Source organism: Cynocephalus volans, chromosome 4, assembly GCF_027409185.1.
Source record: "Cynocephalus volans isolate mCynVol1 chromosome 4, mCynVol1.pri, whole genome shotgun sequence".
Lineage (NCBI taxonomy): Eukaryota > Metazoa > Chordata > Mammalia > Dermoptera > Cynocephalidae > Cynocephalus > Cynocephalus volans.
Window position 1 is genome coordinate 158,024,482 of NC_084463.1, and position 21,732 is coordinate 158,046,213.

Genomic DNA, 21,732 nt, shown 5'->3' on the forward strand with positions numbered 1-21,732 from the left:
TCCAAAGCTTTGACCCTGGCTCTGCCTGTGTAGGAACAGATACCCCCATATCTATGAGGATCAGAAAGAAAGAACCAGCTGTGTGAAGTGAAGGAAAACAAGAAGCCCCTCCAGGTTGGGATTCTTTATTCTGGAGGTAGAAGCGTGGGGGGGTGGGGGGTGTCAGCATGCTCAGGTGGGGAGGGTCCAGCCCAGCTCTTCCAGCCCCCCAGCGCATGCCCAGCCCCAATAAGTTACCCAGTTCCTCAGCTTCCCTCCCTCCTGAGTCCATCTGTCCTCTTCCACCCCAGGCAGGGCTGACCGGGCTCAAGACAAGGGCCACTTGTCTCCAGCCTGTGGGCAGTGCTACACGGCAGGCTGGGCTCCCCCAGGAGAACCAGCTGGGCCATGCCCTGGGGCTGGAGGGACAGAGGGGCCACCTCTGGCTTTGAGGGTCAGGACTTTGAAAACCACATCCTGGGCAGGCCTGGGGCCCAGTCCCACAAGGTCTGTGCCTGAAATGAGGTGGTAGTCAGGGTGGGGCCGCCATCACACCTCAACGGCTGGGTCTGAGCCCCTGCCCTGCCGCTGTAGCTGTTCCTCTTGCTTCATCTTGGGCTTCTCTGTCCGTGTATGCCACACCAGTACCTGTAGCAGGAGGGTTGCAGTTAGAGCCAGGGCCATGCCTCTAGGGCCCTCAGTGTAGAATGGATTCCCCAACCCCTCTACGAACACAGCGTTGGCTGGCTGCAAAGAGTGAAGGACAGGGTGGCAGAAGACTTCAGTGCCTCTAAGACAGGGCAGTATCTCTTTACCCTCTCTGTGCTGCATGGGTTCCCAGGACTCTGGAAGATGAAGTGGCAGGAGACCACTTTCCCTCCCTGGCTCCCAGCTTCCCCTTCAGTAGAGTAAGCAAGGTTGATCAGAGATCTGGAGCATCCCTCCTAGTTCAAACACCTCATTCCACTTCTCCCACCACCTGTCCATCCCAGAGGCAGGTTTCTGTGCCCGCCTCCATCCCCTTACTCGAGTGCAGTTGGAAGCCCGTGGCTCCAGGTCCTTGGGATCCACGAGGTGGCTCAGGAGACTGCTCTCCAGGTGGCCCCGGGGAGCAGCTGCATCAAACTGGGCATTGGGTTTAGCCAGCAGCAAGGGCAGGGCTACAGCAAATCCAGCCATATCCACGGGGAAGGGCCTGTTGGGCTCCCATGCTGTGTGGAAGCCCACAACCCGGCCATCCTGCACCCGAGGGCCCTCAAATCGCAGGCCGCCCACCAGCCCCACAGGCCACACTGAGACACCACGGGTCCATCGCATCTAATAGAGGTCAAGACAGAAGAAACAGCGAGGGGTAGCCCAGAGGAAAGGGAGCAGCAGAAAGAACCACCTGGCTCACTCTGCTCCACTGCTCCCTGCTCCTCCCCCATCAGCCTCTAGCAACAGTGGTAACCAAGGTAATGGCTGAAGCTAGCCCCAGCTGGCCTCTCTTTCTATCCCCATCCCTTGGCTCACCTCTTCAAAGAGCTCCCGGCTATAGGTGTTGTCGTCATCAGCAAAGTACACGACTCCTTGGGTCCCCGGCGGTGGTGGGTCCTTTTCCCCCCCCACAGCACCCCCTCTGCCCCGGAGCCAGTCCAGGGCCTTGTTCCGCTGCTCTACACCACGAGGCCTAACCCAGCCTGGCTCACCCTCGCGAAGCCGCTGGGCCTTGGGGGTGAGGATGGCCAGGTGTGTGAAAAGGAGGCCGGAGGCAGCCAGCAGCCCTGAGACCAGCGGGGTGGGACCCTCAGAGTCCTCCACCAGTAGCCAGTGCAGCCGGGGCACCAGGCTCAGCGTCTGGGACAGCCGTACCAGCTCTGCCTTCTGTACCAGCCTGCAGGGGGAGAGACGCAACAGGACGGAAAGAGGGTAGGCACTATTTGGCCACTCCAGCCAGGACAGGCAACTTCCCCTGGGCCGCTGCTAGCATATCTCATGGCCTTTTCCCAGCCAGTGTCCACACTCCCTCTTTCTCGCCTGTTTTATGCCGACACTCACATGCCCTGTTGTTCCAGTCCATGTCCATCACCCACTTCAACCCCTCTGGCTGTAGCATACTATAAATTAAGGACACAGCCTTTAAGATCAGACAGATGTGGGTTTGAATCCCAGCTTTATAACTTATTAGGTGAGACACTTTTGGAAAATGGCTCAATCTCCCTGAGCTTGTTTCCTCAGCTGTAAAATGGGAATAACAGTATTTTATAGACCAGATTCTTTTCTTCCTGTGCTGTGTTTCCAAAGAGAGGAATTTATTTTAGAGAAGTCCTTTGGCTCATTCCTCTCTGGGGAGGAAGAAAGATTTGAGGCTAAAGAAGAAACTGGGAATGTGTGGTTCGATCTCTAATACGCTTCTTTATCCTTCAAGTCTGCCTGCCTCCCCCAGGGTTGGTGGTATGTGCATGTGTGTGTGTGTGCACATTGTGGGGGAGAGGGCGGCAGCTAGAGCAGCCTGTGCCTGGATGGGTCAGCCACCTGATTTCAGAGAGGCCTGTTAACAGGCCCTTTTGGCTACAGATCCGAAACCACATTCCCCAATTGCTTTTATCGGTAATAAAGCTACATTTTGATTTAAAACAAAAACAAAACATGTACCTGGTAGACAGCAAACACACTGTAAATAATAGTTGGTGTAACCATTTCTAGAACCTGGTATGACTGTTAGGCCTAATGCCTTTCTACCTTAAATTGGGGCATTTTAAACTTTCTTGCCAAAGGATCCCTAAGGAGAGAGTTAACGCATTGGCAAACTCAAAATTTCTCCAAAACTTTATCGATCTATCTTAAAATTTAGCAGGAATTTTGTATTTTACTTTATAGTATACCCATGTCTACTTTAATAGGAAAACAACCATTTCCCCACAAATCTTTGAGTAAAGATGTGGTTCATTTACCCTGTTGTTGGGCATGCTCTAGTTTGAGGTTCATCCCCCAGCCCAGTGCCTCCCAAACTCATCAACCCCAGCTTTTTGACTGATGCAGCCCTCTTGGATGTACCAGAGCCCATACCTGGCATAGGTGGGAGTAACAACATAGATAGTAGGCAGGGCCTCGGGTTCAGGGGGCTGGGCAGGGGCAGGGGGTGGGCGTCGGAGATCAGCTTGCAGCTGGGAAATCCTCAGGTCCTTCTGCCGAAGCTGCTCTGCCGCTGCCCGCAGGGGAGGGAGGCAGTCACATGGCTGGCCTGGTCCCAAGACACATAGATGGGGAAGGGAGGTGGGGCCAGAGAACCACAGAATGTTTAGCATCCCATAGCCTTCTCCTTTAACCCCTAGCAAATGCAGGAATCCCCTTACAACTTCTCTAGTAGCCCTTTCTACACCTCTGGTTAGGGTCCAATCGAGGCACCTCACTACCTCAATTAGCAGCCTCTCTCCATCTTTAATAAATTCCAGCTGTTACAATTTTCATTTGACTATTGAACTGATTATCTGCCTCCATCCCTTCTACCTGCTGGTCCTAATTTTGCCTTCTACACTCATACACAAGTCGACGTCTTTAAACAGGACAGTCTTTAAAATACAGGAGGATCACGCAATGGTACTCTCTCTAGATCCCTGCATAAGAGACAGGGTTCAGTCTGTTCCCTTGGCTGTGTGACCAAAGACTGGGCATTAAATTCATTGATTCCATCATTGGATAAATATTTATTGAATACTCCTCCTGGGAAGCACTGCCTTAGGTGCTGGGGATACAGCAAGGAACAAAACAGACACGATCCCTGCCTTCATGAAGCTTTGCAGTTCAGTGGAGGAAGCAGACTCTAAGCAAAGAAACAAATTAATGAAATCATTACAAATTGTGATAAGGGCCATGAAGAAAGTATATAAGACGGAAAATAAAAGGGAATAAGAAGGGTAACTTTAGCTGAAGTGGTCGGGGAAGGCCTCTCTGAGGAGGTGAAATTTGAGGTAAGACCTGACGGATGAGAAGGAGGCAGCATGGGAACAGCTGGGAGAAAAGCACAGAAGGCAGAGGGAACAGGTTAAGAGCCTGAGAGCAATAAGCTTGAGGTTTTGGAGAAACTGTCAGAAAGCCAGTCCGGCTGGAGTGGAGCAAGGGAGAGGGAGAGGGGTTGGACAGGCAGACGGCGGATCATGCGGGGCCTTGCAGGCTCTGGGAAGGAGTCTGGATTTCGTCCGCGGTGCGTTCTAGAGGGGATGCTGCGCCCGCGGCCGCAGACAGCTGTGCGGAGGGCCGGGCGGGATGAATGGTGTCTACGCGGGAGCTCATCCCTAGGGCGGGCTGCATGGCGGCGGGCGCCGTCGGGCCAGCCCGCCGCACCCCCGCCCCGCCCCGCTCACCGAGCTGCACCAGCGCGTAGAGGAGGCCGGCGATCGACACCAGGAAGTAGACGAGAAACACGTTCTTCAGCTTCAGCTTCATGGCCGCGCCGCCGCCGCGGGCGCCGGAGCAGGCGGGGTCCGGCGGGGACTAGGGTTCCCCGCCCCCCGCCCGACAGCCCGCAAGCCCCGCCCCTGCAGCAGCCCGCCCTGCGCCCCGCCTTCCTCCCGCTCTTCGACCGGATCCCTGGAGCTGGGGCAGGCAGCTCTGTCCGGGGCCCACTTCCGGTCACCTGTGCCTGCCTCCCAGAAGTAACTTCCGGTCCTACCACCTGGTTCCGGGAACCGTGTGACGTCATATCCGGTATCTAGCGCCCTTAGCCGGCAGTCAGAAGCCCGAGTAGGTGCACGTGGTTCGTACTTCGAGACGCGCCCCGAGCACGGAATTGCATGAGAAATCCCATCCCTGAGCCCAGATTTTTCTCCTTACATGAATTCATCCATCGTCAGTCACAGCACCCAATTAACAATTGCTCAACACTTGTTACACAAATGAATGATACCTAGGGCCTACCATGTGCCAGGCCAATCTTCTGGGTATCGCATATAAATAATCCTCTCAGATAATGGTACTGTTCCCATTTCAGATAAGAAACCAAGGTTGAAAAAAATTGTCACTGCATGTGGCAATTTTCTATGTCCCTTCTCCATACCTGATTCCAGCATCTATACTGTTTCCTCTGGCCCACAATTCTTCAACAGATCACAGTGGGGGGGTCAGGGATTACCAAGGCAGTGGGTTACCTCCCAGAGAAATGACTGGAAATACATCCTGAGCTGGGAAATTCAATGAAGCTATCCCCTACCTCCTCACAAGCACAAGCCATCCTTAGCAGTCATTTTTCCTAAAAAACAAAAGCAACTACCAGGTCCTTGTAAAATTGTCTCTAAGACTTGCGACCAGTCTGCAAAATGGAGGAAACTATTTCCTGTCTCTAACAGAATGGGAAATGTTTTTAAAATGCTGTTAGCTAAAGAGATGCAGCCTTTAGTGTGAGAACACCTGACCTTATAGCTATTTCTATCCAAGAGGGAGCCCATCAGCTCTGATCACCACTTATTAACAATGCCTACTAAAATCTGATGACCTTGCTGGTCTCTTGTATGAAAATATCAGCATATGGCAAGCTGAGGAAGGCTCATTCTAGCTCATTTTGCTGAATCGTTGTGGCTTATGCTGAAGCCAGATGAAAATGTCAAGCCCTTGGGCTTCTAGAAGCTGGGACTCAGACTAGAACTAGAATCCAGACACCCAACACTTACTTATGGTTTATCCCTTTATTGGTTCTCCTTTTATCAAAACCTGTCACAGCTGGGTGCCAAGAGGAAGTAAAAAAAAAATTTCCACAAATATTCCCCCTGGTACCCCATTAGTCCTTCCCCACCCCCCACCCAGGGCTTCAGGCCAACCTTAGGCACACATGATCATCTCCCCCCACCCTCAGCTTCCTCCCAGCAATAAATACAGGTGACCGTGATTCAATGAAACCACGAATGATTTACCCATCTTGAATGCCCCTCAAGGAGTTGTGAAGGGGGCAAAAGAAGTTTAATGTCCATTCCCTCTTAAGGAGGTGTGGAAACTTCTTTCCCCCAAGGGACAGGGTAGGTAGAACTGCCCCTGTCGGAACTGCAGCAGCTCTAAAAGCAATCAGGGAGAGGGAAAGATTGCTCCTTTGATCCATTCGTCCCTTATCAGGTAAGGGGTGGTCCCAGTGTATCCGCGTAGCATAAAAAGGGGAGCATAAAAAGGGGAGGGCTGACAGGGTAGAGCCAGGAGGAAGAAATAAAGGGAGAGCAGTTTGGTGGGGATGGAAGGGGAAGAAGGAAAGAAGCCCTAAAGCTCATTGCCCTCATCTTTGTCTGAGAAATGGTATCAATACACAGGAGGCATAATGGATACGGTCTGGGGGAGATTCAGGGCTCCCAATGAAGGGAAAGAGAAGCGGAGGCAAGGGCCCTGTGGTCCCCAGGTCTTCACAAGTGAACGTGCTCTAGTTAGAGCAACTGAATGCTGAGGTAATAAAGGGAAAGGCATGGTATCAACAAAGTGGGAAAGGTCAGGAGATCACAAGGGGAATTTGGAGCCCAGAGACAGCCCTGTCATCCTGCCCAGATGCTGGTAGCATCGGGTCTTGGGATAAGAAAGGTGAAGTCTGGGGAGGATCAAATTCCAAGGCAGAAAAAGATTAATTCTCATCACCACTGCATCCCTCCCCCCAACCCAGAACATCCCTTGGGTTATCGCAGGTGAATACTCCAGTCGGATGCCACATTAACACCAGGCTTACGCAGGACCAACACAGAGGTCTCAGGGTCATGCTGGAAGGACAGGCGGCTTTCAGGAGATCCTGGGGGAGGAAGAAAAAGAGTGCCATAGTCATAGCAATAGGCTATAGCATAGCAACTACTTTCCTACAGAAAGAGCCATCCACAACCCTGCCCCTGCTTCCCCTCTTTCCATATCCTGGGGGCCAGATCAGTCACTCACCTTTTGTCTGGAGTACCACAGCTGCTGGCTTTCCAGCCCCTATTATCACCACCCGCTCAATCCAGATTGGTGTTTCAAAGTGGCCTTTGGGGTCTGCTGAGCTGGAGGGGCAAAAGCAGATGCCCATTAGGGGAAAAAACGTCAGAGCAGAAGGAAGAAGACCCAAAGCAAGGTCAGGATGTGAAACAAGAGCGCAGTGAACAGTAAGCGCCCTCCAGAGGCTGCCGAGGAAGAATGGGTACCCCTTTACCTGGAGACAAGTGTGTTGCCAGAGAATGAGAACTGACGCAGCAGGAACTCATGACGAGTCTGATAGCTGAACGTGTGCCCATCATCCAGATAGAGCTCTCCTTGGGCTGTACCCTGAGCAGGAAATGGGACAACTGAGCACCTGAACCCAAGAGGGGGAGAGGGGCATATCCCCAGGGGACTGAGTCCTAGGAAGGTAGCAGATGGGTGAGGAATTTCCCTGCCTGTGCACTCACCTGGGGGCTGAGTGCAACGAAGAGAGTGATGGGGTCATCCTTCATACACTCTGAAGAACGCCGTACTCGCATCCATCGAGGCACAATTGTCCCTCCACGCTGGAACACAGGGATCTAGGGCAAGAGCAGTGCTGGAATGAAGTTGTCGCCTTGTCCAGCCTTGGGCCCCACAGCATCTTTTGCTCTTGCCCATCTGTGCCCAATTAGGTACTGGACCCCAAAACACACATACTCTCCCCTTCTGGACACCTACAGGCACACAGAGCTGGCAGCTGGGGCAGGCATACTCACACTGCTTAGAGTTACAGGCAGGTACAAGGTCTGGGGACCATGATACTTCTGGTAGCTTTGAATGTCATACCACACCTGTGGGTGACAGAAGAGATAAGTCACTGGGTCACTCAAGTGCACAGGAGCCCCAACCTGTTTCCCTCCTTTGGTTTCCATAGACTTTCCTCACCACACCCTCTGTAACTCACCTCCCCTTGGCCAGGCAGATAGACCTGCACACCATGGGCCCCAGAATCTGACACAGGGTGAACCAGCAATGCATCCCCTAAAACACACCAGAATCAAATCTGAACTGAGGAGATCAGTTCCCAGACCAAGGAGCACCAAAGTGCCTGCCCCCTCGCACCACCAGCCTCACTCACTTCTCCCTCCCTGGGCATCTGCAGACAGCTCCCACAGGTGCTTCTCAGCCCTACCCCAACCCCATTTCTCACCAAGCAGGAACTGATCATCTATACTGAAAGTGGTCACATCCTGAGGATACTGCACCCAAAGAGGCCTAGGAAGGAAGCAAGACAAGAAAGGGAGACATCTACAGTCTCAGCAGAAGTCAAACATGCTCCCCAAGAATTGGCAGTGAGAACAGTACAGGGGTAGGACCCAGGAGCTTGCAGCCAGACAGTTGGGTCAGGGTTCAGGCCTCAGCTTCAGCTATGCAACCCAATCTTGGTTGTCATTTAACGTCCTAACCCACCTTCTGCCTCTTCTCCCCTGCTCCTTCTTCACACTTCCGCACAGCAGCCTTCCAGTGGCCTCCTCGCACACTTCATTGCAAGGCCCTCCAGGATCAGATCATATTTTCCTCTCTAATCTCAATTCCTACCTGTCCCTCTGATTCCTTCCCCAAGACATACTGGCTTTTTTCTATTCCCAGAACACATCAAACTCACTTCCAATTTAGAACTTTTGCACTTGCTGTCTCTGCTTGGAACATTCTTTCTCCAGATCAAGTCTGTCTCACTCATCATTCAGGCATCATCTCACATGGCCTTCTACTCAAAAAGGCTTTTTGTGACCACCTAATGCTTACTGTGTTGCTGTTGGCAATTTCCTTTAAGTGTTTAATTCTATTATTCACCCACGTTAGTCTCCCCTTCACTTTTTTTTTTGGCAGCTGGCTGATAAGGGGAATCTCTACTCTTGACCTTGGTGTTATCTGCACCACACTCTCCCAAGTGAGCCACTGGCCAGCCCCCACTTCACTCTTGACATTGAAATCAGATTCCCTTCTTTATAAGGCCCTGGCAAATGAAGAAAGAGGCCCACAGATGCAGCTTAGTCCCTAACATCCCCCAGCCACCTCAGCACATTCTACACAGATCCAACTGAATGCCTCACCTCATGACAGGAATCCCTTCACGATGCGCCTGATAGAAGAGGGTGTACCAGAAGGGCAGTAAGGAATATCGCTGGCCCAAGGCATCTCGGATTATGTCATGGTACTGAGATGGTAACAGCCATGGCTCCCGCCGCCCAGTATCCATGTGGGCATGTGACCGGTAGAATGGCTGGTAGGCACCCATTTGGTACCAGCGTACAAGCAGCTCTGGCTCTGGGTTTTTGAAGAAGCCGCCCACATCCGCTGGGAGAGGGAAAGAAGCAGGTTAGAAAACAGGATGAAGGGGAGATGCTGCCTGAGAAGCTTCCCAAGGCCCCACTCTGGACTCTCGGCTCTTTGCTCATGCCTAGGTCCTGTGCCCTCTACTTTGCCACTCTCCCACCAAACCAAGACCCCAAATTCCTCCCCTCTTACCCCCACAGAAGGAAAGTCCCACCAGTCCGAAGCTGAGACACATAGGGATAGAGATCTTTAAATGGTCCCACTCAGCAGTGTTGTCCCCTGTCCACACGGCTCCTGAGGAAGACAAGAGGGAGGGAGTTTGCACACAGTAAAGGGGCTCAGCCTTTATATAGCTAACTTCTCTGACCTGCCATGTCTGCTCTGTGGATCCCAGGGACCCTGCAGAAGACGGCAGAATTCACAAGAACACTTGAATGGGGACCAGACCTCCCACTCCCTGGCTCCCCTCAAAGCGCACAGCTGGGAGGATGCAGCGTGCAGTTCTCAGAACTCTGACAGCCACATGGATAGATTTCTCAGAGAGCCAGGCCCATGGCTCCTGCCATCAGGCCTTCACATTGTTCTGCTGAGGCCCATGGCTCCTGCCATCAGGCCTTCACATCGTTCTGCTACAGCTCCACTCTCCAAGTCTTACCAAAGCGCTGGGAGCCAGAGAAGACAGCCCTGCTCAGGACAAAGGGGCGTTCTACACCCCCGGAGCGCAGTGTCAGCCCATCAGCAGTCGCCATTTGCTGGGTGGGAAGAGGACAGGAGACGGGTAGTGAGGAGCAAAAGCCAGCTATCATCTGTTGCAAGTTCCCTGGTCCTCAGTCTCTGGGCCCCGTTTTCACTCTTTCCGCCAACTCTCCTCTCTCAGCCCCTTACCACATAGAGACCATAGATGTTATGCACATCCCGGTGCTCCCAGTCCCCATAATGCCGAGCATCTTTGAGCATGGTGACCTCAGGACCATTGAACACAGACGGTTCATTCATGTCATTCCAGACATAGAGGTTGGGAGCTGAGCCCTGCAAACATAGGCAGAAAATGGGGACAAAAGAACAGAGGGAGGAAGAAGACAAATGGTGTTAGAGCAGAGAGCTCCTAGGAATCTAGAAAGGGGCATTTTTCAGGGCCTTCCCAGGATCATCAAGGACCCCTGGTACTTTTTTTTTTTTTTTTTTTGGCAGCTGGCCAGTGAGGGGATCCAAAACCTTGACCTCCCCCAATGCATTATAGGCAACTAGCCAAAATACGGCTGGCAAGCAGAGAAAGATTCAGGCAGGCAGTGGTAAACACAGGTACAAGTCACGGGGAAGAGGTCTTCCCTACCTCGTAATTGTCAAAGCTGAACATGTTAGCCCACCAGGCCCTCATCGCGGGATTAGTGAAGTCAGGGTAACCAGCTGAGCCTGGGACATGTTAAGGGTAGCTGTAAATGCCCTAAGGGGCAAAAGAGCTACCATTTCTACCTCCCTGGCCTCCCAATTTCCTCTCCCTCAATTCTGGGCCTCCCTACCTGGCCAGCACCAGCCTTCATAGTCAGAGCCATCCCGAGTTTTAACGTATAGCCCCAGGTTCTGCAGCTCTTCGTGAACTCGGTAGCCAGAGACCACCTTGATGTGGGGGTCCACAATGGTCACTAGCTGGGGGCCAGAAACACGGTGATCAGAGCTCTTCAGGGATTACATCTCAGCCTCATCCTGAAAAGACCAACCATGGCTGTAGCCCTCTTACCTTCCGTCTCTTGGAGGCCAAATGCTTGAGCATGGTAAGGGGCTGAGGGAAGCGGCTGAGGTCCCAGGTGAAGTACCGCTTGCCATCAGCATGTTCGATGTCCAGCCAGATGACATCGCAGGGCAGGTTGTGATCATCGAAGCCCTGATCCACTTCTAGTACATCAGCCTCGTCCCGGTAGTTCCAGCGGCTCTGGTGGTAGCCGAGGGAGAAGAGTGGGGGCAATGCCTGGGTCCCTGCAGGTTCATTGAGAGATGGGGGTCATCATGGGGATCAAGCCCAACCTGGGGCCAAGAGGGACACCCAGAAATTGAGGGAGGCTTGTAAACTAGAGGGAAGCTGAAGGGTACAGGGATAGAAAACAGGCTGGGGGAGCAAGACTTCTGAAAATGCATTGAATCACCCGTCTCAAAAAGACAAGGGCCATTCGGATCCCCATACTGGCCAGCCACCCCCCGCAAAAAAAACAAAGATGACAACGACAAGGGCAGAAGAATGAGGCTGTCGGCTGACAGAGTGGGGACACCATGTACCTGTGAGACTAGCATACTGACGGAAGATGTCAGAGATGGAGGGCCCAAGCATCAGGAAGACATCGATGATGCCACTCTCTGACATCCAGTGAACATCCGTCTGTGGGGTCTCCCCAGAGCCCTGCAGGTAGTCCAGCATCTTCCCAAACAGGGTCTGTACAGGGGACCAGAGAGAGGTCAGACACCCGCCCTCTCATTTTCAAACCCAAAGACAAAAACAGCAATTTTCTCCTCAGAGTCCTCACACAGCTGGCTCCTAATCAGTCACTTTGGTCTGAGATTAAACATTGCCTCTTCACTGAGGCTTTCCTGGACCCCACTGTCTTAAGCAGCACTGCCCGACCCCCACCGCGTGACTGTTTGATTGCTCTGTTAGCACTCACCACCCCTGAACTCATCTTGCCTTCTCTGTTACCTGTTTAGTGTCTGCCTTCCTCCCTGAGAGTGAGGGCCTTTCCAGCTCACTTAGCACTATATCCCCAGCACCTAGAACAGTGCCTCGTACACAATGCACTGACAATAAGTATATCTCTTCCATCCAGAAAGGGCAATGCCTTCCCTGTGAGGGTGTGTCTTCAGGGAGTGAGTGGGGCACTCAAATGCTGCTCACAAGGCCCAAGGCCCCTTCTCTCACCCAGTCCCCAAAGAGGCTATCCCACCAGCCTCTTCAAAGTTAAGGGCCCTAGCCTAAGCCTCTTCAAAGGTAAAGCCCATTTGTCTCAAGGCCTGGAAGCCTTACCACCTCCTTCCTCCCTGTGCCGGTGCTCTTACCTTCCCCGCAGTGTTGGAGGATATATCCACCCAGGTCTCTGCGGCATTGAGCCAGAAGATGCCCAAGTCACGCTGAGGGTTATGCGCCAGGAGCACAGGCACAGATCCATACAGGGCCATGGGGTTGTACAGCTCATACTGGAACACATCCAAATTGTAGAGACGATATGGCTCTCCCCCCCTGCAGGCAGACAGACACATGTGGACTAATGATGGCCCAGGCTGCAGCATGTATAACCCTTACCCCATAGGTACAGGTGAGAAATGAGAACTGGCTCCTCTGCCCTTTCTCAAACAAGAATCTTCTAATCACCAAAGATGATCCAGGCACAGGAAGTGATCCATGCTGGTCTGAGAATCCAATCTGCACGCACACCTCACCCAAACCCTTACTTCTCCCTGCCCCTTCCTCCCCGCGAGATCCTGATGTCACCATGAAACTCACTCAGTGACCTTCAGCCTCAGGTTGTCTGCATGCTCAGGGATCCCATACACATACTCCATGCCTGGCAGCGAGAAGTCTAAACCCACAGACATGGGGCCTGGAAGAAAAGCAAAGGAAAAGCTCCAGAGCTTGCTTGGCAAGGACTCTCACCATCCCTGCCCAAGGCTCTCCCAGCCCCTTACCATATGGCTTGCTGTCAAAGTGAGTTTTGAATGTCTCCTCCCAGGCTCCTGGCTCATCTTTTTCTGCCTTCCCCTGGGTCTCCTCTGGCTGTAAGGAGAAAAGTGGACCACTACCCAAGCATACACCAGTTCTCTCTCTTCCCCACTCCCGTTTCCTAAATCCCATCCCTGATGGCGAGAGTCATCTCAAGTTTCTGTGGTCTTTCCCCGCCAGCCTCCCAGCCGGCCCTATCTTCCACCCACCCACCCCCTCCAACTTGCCTTGTCACCATCCCCAGGTGTTTCCTCGGGCTGGGCCCCATCGCCCTCAGCTGGGTCTTTTGATCCTTGCCTGGAAGGTAGGAGAGCTGTCTGCTCCAATCCAGAGGGGGCAGGGACGAGGGGCTAGTGGAAGGAGGGGTAGGGGAATAGAGAGCCAAGGGTCCAAAGGAACGAAGGCACTAGAGGAAGGGACTGAATGTTAAAGCATGGAGAGGGACACCCAGTGAGCAAGAAAGTTTGCAAAGGATGGGGAAAGAAATGAGAAAGGAAGTGAGGAGTAAGTGCCACCAGGAAGTGCCTTCTACACAGGCCCAAGTCACCAGCCTCTGCCAATGTCCCAGAAGAGACAGGCAAAATGGTTCAAGGGCCTGGGTTCTGAATACCAGTCCTGATCCTGCTGCCTCCACTGAGACACTCAGGCCCCAACGGCCCTCACCAAGCCTCAGCCTCCTGGCCTGACACAAGGGTTTTGCAAAGGCATGTACCATACCAAGCCTCTACAGATATCAGAGGGATTTCAGGAGGTTCTGCCCAAGAATACGTTCAAAGGCAGCTGGAAGGCAGTTCTGCCAAGAACCTCAGCTGTACTCCAGCAGAGAGCCAGGAACCTCAGCAATAGACAGCATCTTTCCACCCCTTGGCAAAGCAAAGAGCTCCCTACATTCCTTAAGGACTTACAACATTTTGTCTTCCTTCTCTAAGGGGACTCCCAGCCAAGGGAATAGGGAACCAGGAATCAGATACCACATAGCTGGGGGGGGGGGGGTTGGGGGGGGATGAGGAAGGGCATGGAAGGGTGTGGGGCACCTTCCCCTGAGGGCCAGAGTGAAGGGTAGGTGAGGGCAGAGGAACAGATACAGTACCAGTGGCCATGGATTTACCTAGAGAAAAGGTTCTTGATCTTATCCCACATGCTACCGAGCGTGAGACTAACTTTATCCGAGAAACTGGGGCAGGAGGAGATGTAGGGAAGGGGAAAAGGAGGCACAAAACCAACACAAAAACAGAAACATAAAAGTGAGTTTCAGTCGACAAACTTCCAGAGGTGGGGGAAAAGAAACCAAAACAATAAAAAATAAAAAGAAAGAAAATAAAATAAATCTGGGAAATATGATGATGTGAGAAGGGGAAGAGGGAGAGGCAGACCTAAGCAGGCCCCCCAGAGGAGGTGCTCAGGGTACAGCCCAGGGACAAAAGTGACTGCCTCCTGGTCTGTTCAGGAAATGGAGAAAACTGCAACCCAGGACTGGTTCCTACCCTCCCTGATAGACAGCTTCTCCCAGCCTGCAGCCCCTACCTTGCTGTCCTGCTACTCTGTCTCCTCCCAGGAACCCAGAACCAGACTTACAACACCCCTGGGCTCTTTCACACTAGGTTCCCTGCAATCCCAACCCCTGTACTCACGAGACCCTGGGGGCCCTCTGATGCTCAAATTCCAGCAGTCCTCGAGCATTGACACTGAGCAGAAGGCTGCGGTCCTCTAGCAGATCAAGGCGAAACGGCCGGGCCGTCAAGATGATTTTATAGGGTCCCTCAGCCATCGTTAGCTCCACGCTGTTGTCATCACGGCCAGAGACAGAAAGCCTGGGAAAGAGAACAAAACAAATATAAGGAAATGTAAAGGGCCAAGGGTCATGACACTTCAGAAGAAGGAAGGACCTGCTAAGAGATACAGGCAGTGTGGTAATAGTGCAGAGATAGACAAATTGACCAAAGGAACCAAACAAAGAGCCCAGAAATAGACCCAAGCATACTTAGAACTCTCAAGTGTAACAGAGGCATGTGGCAGATGAGTGAAAAAAGGAGGACTGAATAACGGAGTAGGAAAAACAGATTTTCCATACAGGAAAAAAATCGTATTGTGTTCCTACCTCATACCAGATACAAAATACCAACTCCAGAAAGATTATTACTTAAAATTTAAAAATAAAAGCTTTATTTATTTTTTTATTTTTTGGCTGGTACAGGGATCGAACTCTGGACCCTGATGTTATCAGCAACACTCTCTAACCAACTGAGCTAACTGGCCAGGCTTAAAAGTAAAAGTTTCAGAAGAAAATATAAACAAATATTTTTCTGACCTTGATATAGAGAAGGATTATTTAAACACAACACAGAAAACGCTAACACCAGAAGCTAGAAGACAAATACATCCGGAGATGGCCAATTAGCTCACTTGAGAGAGTGTGGTACTGATAACACCAAGGTCAAAAAAGACAGACATATCTAACAACATTAAAATCAAGAATTTCTATTTATCAAAAGACAGCTGTATGATCACCAAGAATAAGAAAACTCTGAGAAACAGTCTCAGTCTAGAGGAGCCTAAGAAGACATGACAACTAAACATAATAGGGTATTCCGGATGGGATCCTGAATAGAAAAAGAACATTAGCTAAAAACTAAGAAAACCTAAGTAAAATATGGAGTTTAGCTAATAATAACATATGATTATCAATTCATTAGGTATGACAAATGAACCACAGTAACGTTAACAATGGGGAAACTAGGTGCAGGGTATACAGGAAATTTCATAATATTCTTGTAACTTTCCTATAAATCTAAAACTATTCTAAAATAAAATATTTAATTTTTTTTTTTAAAAAAGATGACCAGTAAGGGGATCTCAATCCTTGGCTTGGTGTTGTCAGCACCACGCTCAGCCAGTGAGCAAACCGGCCATCCCTATATAGGATCCGAACCCATGGCCTTGGTGTTATCAGCACCGCACTCTACCGAGTGAGCCACGGGCCGGCCCTAAATATTTAATTTTTTTAAAAGACACCTTTAGGAAAGTAAGAAGATAAGCTACGACCTGAAAAAAGACAGCTGTGACACATATAAGTGATAAAGAATCAGTATTAAGACTATCTAGGGCCGGCCCCGTGGCGCACTCGGGCGGGTGCGGCGCTGGGAGCACAGCAGCGCTCCCGCCATGGGTTCGGATCCTATATAGGGATGGCCGGTGCACTCACTGGCTGAGCGCAGTGTGGCCGGTCTCAAAAAAGACAAAAAAAAAAAAAAAAAAAATACTATCTAATGAATTCTATAAATCAATAAGAACAAACAACATGAAGAATGGGCATAAATTGTAACTGCCATTTCACAGACTAGTAAACCAGAATGACAAACATGAAGAAATGTTCAATCTCAGTAATAAACTGGGAAAGACAACCAAGCCAAGATCACCATGTGGTATCATTTATACCTATTCTATTGATAAAAATTAAGTCCAACAGCACCAAGTGCTGCAGAGGATGCAACTCAATGAAGCCACTTATAAACTGTCAGTGGAAGTATAAATCGGTAAACCAGTTTGGCTTTATCTTGGAAAGTTGGTCATCTCTACATTCTACAACCCTGCAGCTCCTCTCCTGGCTATACACCAAAGAGAAACTCCTATACAAGGAAAACAGAAGACATGTACAAGAATATTTATGCTAACACTGTGGACAGCAAAACACTGGAACAATCCAAGGTGCCTATCAACATAGAAATGGTTTTGTTTTTTTGTTGTGGTGGTCGTTTGGTGGCCGCAGGTAAGGGGATCTGAACCCTTGACCTTGGTGTTATAACACTGCACTCTAACTGAGATAACCAGCCAGCCTCAACACAGAAATGGATAAGTTGGGGTATATTCAAACAACATAATATTACATAGCAGTAAAAATGAATGAACTAGAGCTATATGTAACAGAATTAAATAAAGTTATGAGAAAAAAGGAAATCCCAGAATACTACATTTGCTAAGATACTTTCCCTATAAGCTCAAAAAACAAACAAAACCACATAATTTATTGCTTAGGCACATATATACAAATATGTATACGTATACGTGTATACATACATACATGATTTAACTGTAAGAACAGCAAAGAAAGATCATTATTTGGAATAAGGATCACCTCTGGGGGAGTCAGGGGTATAGGACAGTGAAGTATATGGTTGGGTTGGGTGGTGAGTTTACAGGTTTATAGGGTGGAGGGTTTTGTTTTGTTTTTTTTAAAGATGACCAGTAAGAGGATCTTAACCCTTGGTGTTGTCAGCACCACACTTTCCAAACTGAGCTAACTGGCCATCCCTATATAGGGATCTGAACCCGCGGCCTTGATGTTATCAGCACCACACTCTCCCAAGTGAACCACAGGCCGGCTCCTGGGTGGAGGGTTTATTACATTACTTTCTGAATTAAGTACCTAAGAGAGAGCCTCACACGGAACAATGCTGGCAGTGTGTCATGACTAAAGAATTTGAGTAATCCTATTCTGATTATCTGAGAAAAAAGAAGGAAGGAAGGAAGGAAGGAAAGAAAGAAAGAAGAAAGGAAGGGAAAGAAGGGAAGGAAGGGAGGGAGGGAGGGAAGGAGGAAGGAAGGGAGAGAGAAAAGAAAAGAAAATTAAGCAAGAAATGAATGAAATAGGGCCGGCCCGTGGCTCACTCGGGAGAGTGCAGTGCTGATAACACCAAGGCCACGGATTCGGATCCCATATAGGGATGGCTGGTTAGCTCACTGGCTGAGCGTGGTGCTGACAACACCAAGTCAAGGGTTAAGATCCTCTTACCACTCATCTTTTAAAAAAAAAAAAAAAAGAAATGAATGAAACAGGGAGATAGAGTATTCCTAGAAAGCAAGATCTGTGCCTTGTTTATTTCCTCTTCTATCACCAGCATCTAGCCCAGGCCTGGCACAGAAGAGGAAGCAATACCTGTCTGATGAATGAATGAATATGAAGGGTGAAAGAGAAAGTAAAGGAAACAGAGGAAAAGATGGGAAAAGGCTGAGGAGAGTGGTGGGGAGCTAGTCAGTTATTACGCTAATATGGGAAAGAAAGTCAGCCATCAAAGAAAGGTTTATTAGGAAGGAGAAAAAGGCCATGGAGACAGACATGTTTCTCAGGAAAAATTTACCGAGCTGTGGGAGGATCAGCCACCAAAACATCTGGCACACGGTATCGGGGCCGCCGGGCCTCCAGCTCATCGATCCTTATCCGAGTCATGTTCTTTTGAAGCCCCTGGAGCTCCAACACCAGTAACACCTGTGGGGACAGAGGTTTGGATGTGGAGAAAGGAGAGGGGATATACCATGAAATGTCCTCTGTACTCATTCCCTCCTGTGAGGTCTCCTCCTTTGAGCCCTTTGCCTAAGGGACCTGAGATGAGATTTCTTCACAAAGCAAGAGTTCTAAGATTAGGCTGCAACAAGATGTTGGCTACAGGTTCCACATTTCCTAATTACCCCTCAGTCATTTCCCCATCCCCACCACACTCTTCCTTGTCTCTCCTGACCTTGGTAACCTCATGAATCAGATGGACTGTGAGGGCATCAGGACCAAGCTGCAGAGAATCCAGCAAGGCTCGGTATGGAGAGAGGCCTGGTCGTATGCTTCGCTGCCGCCTACCAAGTAGAACAGTTGGGAAGTAAGGTGGGAGAGCACCCCAATATCCCTAGGTCCCTCTATCACCTGCAGTGTCCTGAGGCTATCCCATCTGCCACAGACACCTCCCACATTACCCTACTTTCCATCCCACTCTCCCAGAAATATCATACTTGCAGAAGGAACTCTCTTCACAGGTCTTAAAGTTGCTTCTATCCACAGCAAGGGTAATCCCTAGGCAGAACCCAAAACAAGCCAGTACCAGACCTGCCCAAGACCTGAAGAGAAAAAGGACAAACAAAGAATAATCACATGCGGGTCAGGAAGGGCCCCACCTTCAGAAGGAAAGACCTCTTCCTGTCATAGCCCTAGAACACAGCTCAAGAAAGAGGAAAGAAAGATGGAATCACATTAAATAGTAAAGAAGGAAGAGTGGACATGGGGTTAGGGTCAGGTCTGAGGAGTTGTCTCACACATCTTCCCTTCAAAAGGCAGATGAAATGGACAAAGAATCTTTGGTCTTCAGAGGCCCTGGTATTGACTCTGGTTACATCAGCCTCTCAGAGGAAAGTAGCAGTAACAGCCAGTCCCAGAGGAAATGGTGGTAGCATGTGTGGAACAGAGAAACAAAGCAAGCTATGCCTTTCTATGGGCAAGGCATTCGGTGGAGCTACACAGTTAAGAAGTTAAAGATGTACCTTCAACTTAAAAAAAAAAAAAAAAGAAAGAAAGAAAGATGTATCCTCAGCTAGCCTACTGGTCACAGTTCATAGAGTCCTAACTTCCCTCTAGGCATCCTGCCCCTCTGACCTCCATTTCTGGGTCTTCAAAACAAATCACTAGGGCTGGCCACTTAGTTCAGTTGGTTAGAATGTGGTACTGGTAACACCAAGGTCCAGGGTTCAATCCCTGTACTGGCTAGCTGTCAAAACAAAAACTCCCAGAAAAACCCAAATCACCACCATCACTACCTGAGACTGAAAAGAGTAACAGTAGTTAAAATGTATTGAGCCCTAATGCACTCCTCAGGGCCTGGCTAACTGCTTCATATCCCTAGTTTTCAACTCTGCCTGCAGTTTTTAAAACTATCAATGCCCTGGTCTCACCTGCAAAGATTTTGATTAAATTGGTCTGAAGTGGGGTCTGGGTGCCAGAGTTTTTCAAAGCTCCCTAAACAACACTAATGGGCAACCAGGGTTCAGAACCACTTCTTTACACACACTACCTCTTTTCCTTTCATTCATTGTTATCTTGGTGAATGTGGGGTTAGGGTTTTTTCCCAGATGGGAAAATTGAGGCATAAAAGGTTCAACAATTCATCCAAAGACAAACATCTAGTAAGGGATAAAACTGGGACTGAACCCAATTCTGCCTAACTCTGGGGCCCATGTACCTCACCATGATTCACAACACAGCACAGTAATCACTAGCCGGATAAACTGGGCCTGTCTCATTGAGGCCTGTCTCATCACCACAAGAAGGTTATCACAAACTGTCACTTCTCCAACGTACTATCAAATGACAGACAAGGGACTAATAGACCTATTTAAACAAGTTAGTTTGAAGAATATATTCATCCATTCTGAGTAAATCCTAAACAGGGGTTCTCAAATTTTAGTGTGTGTTAATAATCACCTGCAGTGCTTATTAAATGAAGACTCCTGAACCTCAGACACTGCATTTTAAACATGCTCTCCCAGTGGCTCTGATGTGGGCAGTCCAGAAGCACACTCTGGGAAGTGCTCTAAATATGGGAAGGGGGTGGGGGGCCGTTCTTCTAAGTAATAAAACTTTGCAGTCTTTGATAGGGTAACACCATACCTAGCATTAGCCTTAGTATCCACTTGAAAGCTGAAGGTAAAGAAAATTACCAGAAAAAAGATCACAGAACACAGAAAGTCCTTCAGCTCCAGAAGACTGTGCAAAACAAGCACTCATACCAGTACAGACAGAAAAGTGAGGAAAACACTAGGCACTGTGGTTTACTTGGCCAAGCTGAAATAAGTACTAGCAAAACAAGCAGAAGAAATGCTACCAGAAAACTCAACAGCAAGGCATGGGGTCCAGGTCATGGGGAGCAAGTGCAGCAGGCAACCTGAGCCACTGACCCCACGTCCACCTGCCCAAAGCATTAGTAATCAGAAGTACAGTGAGTTAAATACCCTCTAAAGCCTTATTTACAGTCTATGAAATGGTTTGGAGAGATGCTAATGGGGATAGCTTTTCTAAAGATTACTTCAGATATGAACTGTTGGAAGGCCCTAGGAATTCAGGGATGCCTTGAATATCCTGAAAAAGGTGTTCACAAGCCAAAGCCAGGAATGAGCTGCAGGGCAAGTTGCACCCGTTTATTGTTTCAGATCCCAGGCTTCCACATAGCTCAGTTTACGATCCACGCCTTTTTCACTGCTAGGGACAGTACCTCCTCTCCTACCCCAGTACATCCGTTAGATCCAGATAAACCCTTTGTGGCACTGGTGATGTGTTTCAAACTTTTTTTTCGGCAATATAAACTAGAGAGCAAGAACCAAACCATTCGATCACATGTTGTGTTTGAGAAACATCATCCAGGCAGGCTGAACTTACTGGATCCTGCCCCAGCCACGCCAGGCGACTGTGGACGCTGAACTAGCCCACAAGAAGGGTAGTTGCACGCGGAACTGCCCGCTGCGGCGCTTCCAGCCCGCCTGAGGGGCCGCAGAACAGCAGGCTGCGTCCCCCCAGGCCGGGCCGCGTCTCGTCGTCCCCCAACCCGCCACCCGACGGCCCCGCGCACTGCAGGGAGGAGGCAGCGGTGTTGACCGCCGCGAGCCGCCAGAGGAGGCGGCTGAGAGACCAAGGCCAAGAAGAGAGCACAGCTGGGGCCCTCTTGTGCCTCCGGGCTGGAGCCGGGAGCCCCAGAGACAAGGGCCCCCAACGTCGGGCGGATCTACCGAGCGGAGGCTGCAAACGACTGAGGCCGCCTCCAGAGGGACAAAGGGTCCTCGCCAGGCCGGACGTGGCAGAGTGTCAGGAGGACATACAGGAAGGAGCGATATGGGACTTGGGGGGTCTAGGGACGTCCTGGGCGTGCCCCCAGGTTCTGGGCTCCTCACCGCCTCCTATGCGCTGCCACTGCCGCTACCGCCGCCATCTTGTGCTGGGTTTGCTCCTTGACCCCGAACTTCCCCTCCCCCAGCGCGCGCTAAGCCACGTATCTTAGCGCCCGCCCCTTCCGGCTTTCTGATTGACTCGGGCC

General features: G+C 50.2%; 2 protein-coding genes across 4 annotated transcripts; both read right to left on the minus strand.

Moving 5' to 3' along the window:
• Positions 1-109: 109 nt before the first annotated feature.
• B3GAT3 (beta-1,3-glucuronyltransferase 3) lies at positions 110-4,536 on the minus strand. 2 transcript variants are annotated; one of them, XM_063093668.1, is made up of 5 exons: positions 4,323-4,536; positions 3,028-3,166; positions 1,492-1,852; positions 1,006-1,296; positions 110-627 (listed from the first exon to the last, which is right to left on the minus strand). In XM_063093668.1, exons 1-5 carry the CDS (start codon positions 4,402-4,404, stop codon positions 529-531), a joined length of 972 nt encoding a protein of 323 aa, XP_062949738.1. In that variant the 5' UTR covers positions 4,405-4,536; the 3' UTR covers positions 110-528. The 2 variants fall into 2 exon arrangements, with proteins under 2 accessions (XP_062949738.1, XP_062949737.1); XM_063093667.1 differs by having other exon boundaries at positions 3,028-3,202.
• Positions 4,537-5,765: 1,229 nt separating this feature from the next.
• Positions 5,766-21,706, minus strand: GANAB (glucosidase II alpha subunit). Of its 2 annotated transcripts, XM_063093794.1 has the most exons (25): positions 21,590-21,706; positions 18,668-18,772; positions 18,406-18,514; positions 18,028-18,155; positions 14,524-14,703; positions 14,001-14,066; positions 13,120-13,189; positions 12,859-12,946; positions 12,677-12,773; positions 12,232-12,412; positions 11,461-11,614; positions 10,928-11,163; positions 10,710-10,836; positions 10,523-10,602; positions 10,075-10,218; positions 9,845-9,941; positions 9,382-9,483; positions 8,967-9,210; positions 8,063-8,127; positions 7,817-7,893; positions 7,629-7,703; positions 7,338-7,451; positions 7,103-7,215; positions 6,853-6,953; positions 5,766-6,712 (listed from the first exon to the last, which is right to left on the minus strand). In XM_063093794.1, exons 1-25 carry the CDS (start codon positions 21,625-21,627, stop codon positions 6,603-6,605), a joined length of 2,901 nt encoding a protein of 966 aa, XP_062949864.1. In that variant the 5' UTR covers positions 21,628-21,706; the 3' UTR covers positions 5,766-6,602. The 2 variants fall into 2 exon arrangements, with proteins under 2 accessions (XP_062949864.1, XP_062949865.1); XM_063093795.1 differs by lacking the exon at positions 14,001-14,066.
• Between the last annotated feature and the right edge of the window lie 26 nt (positions 21,707-21,732).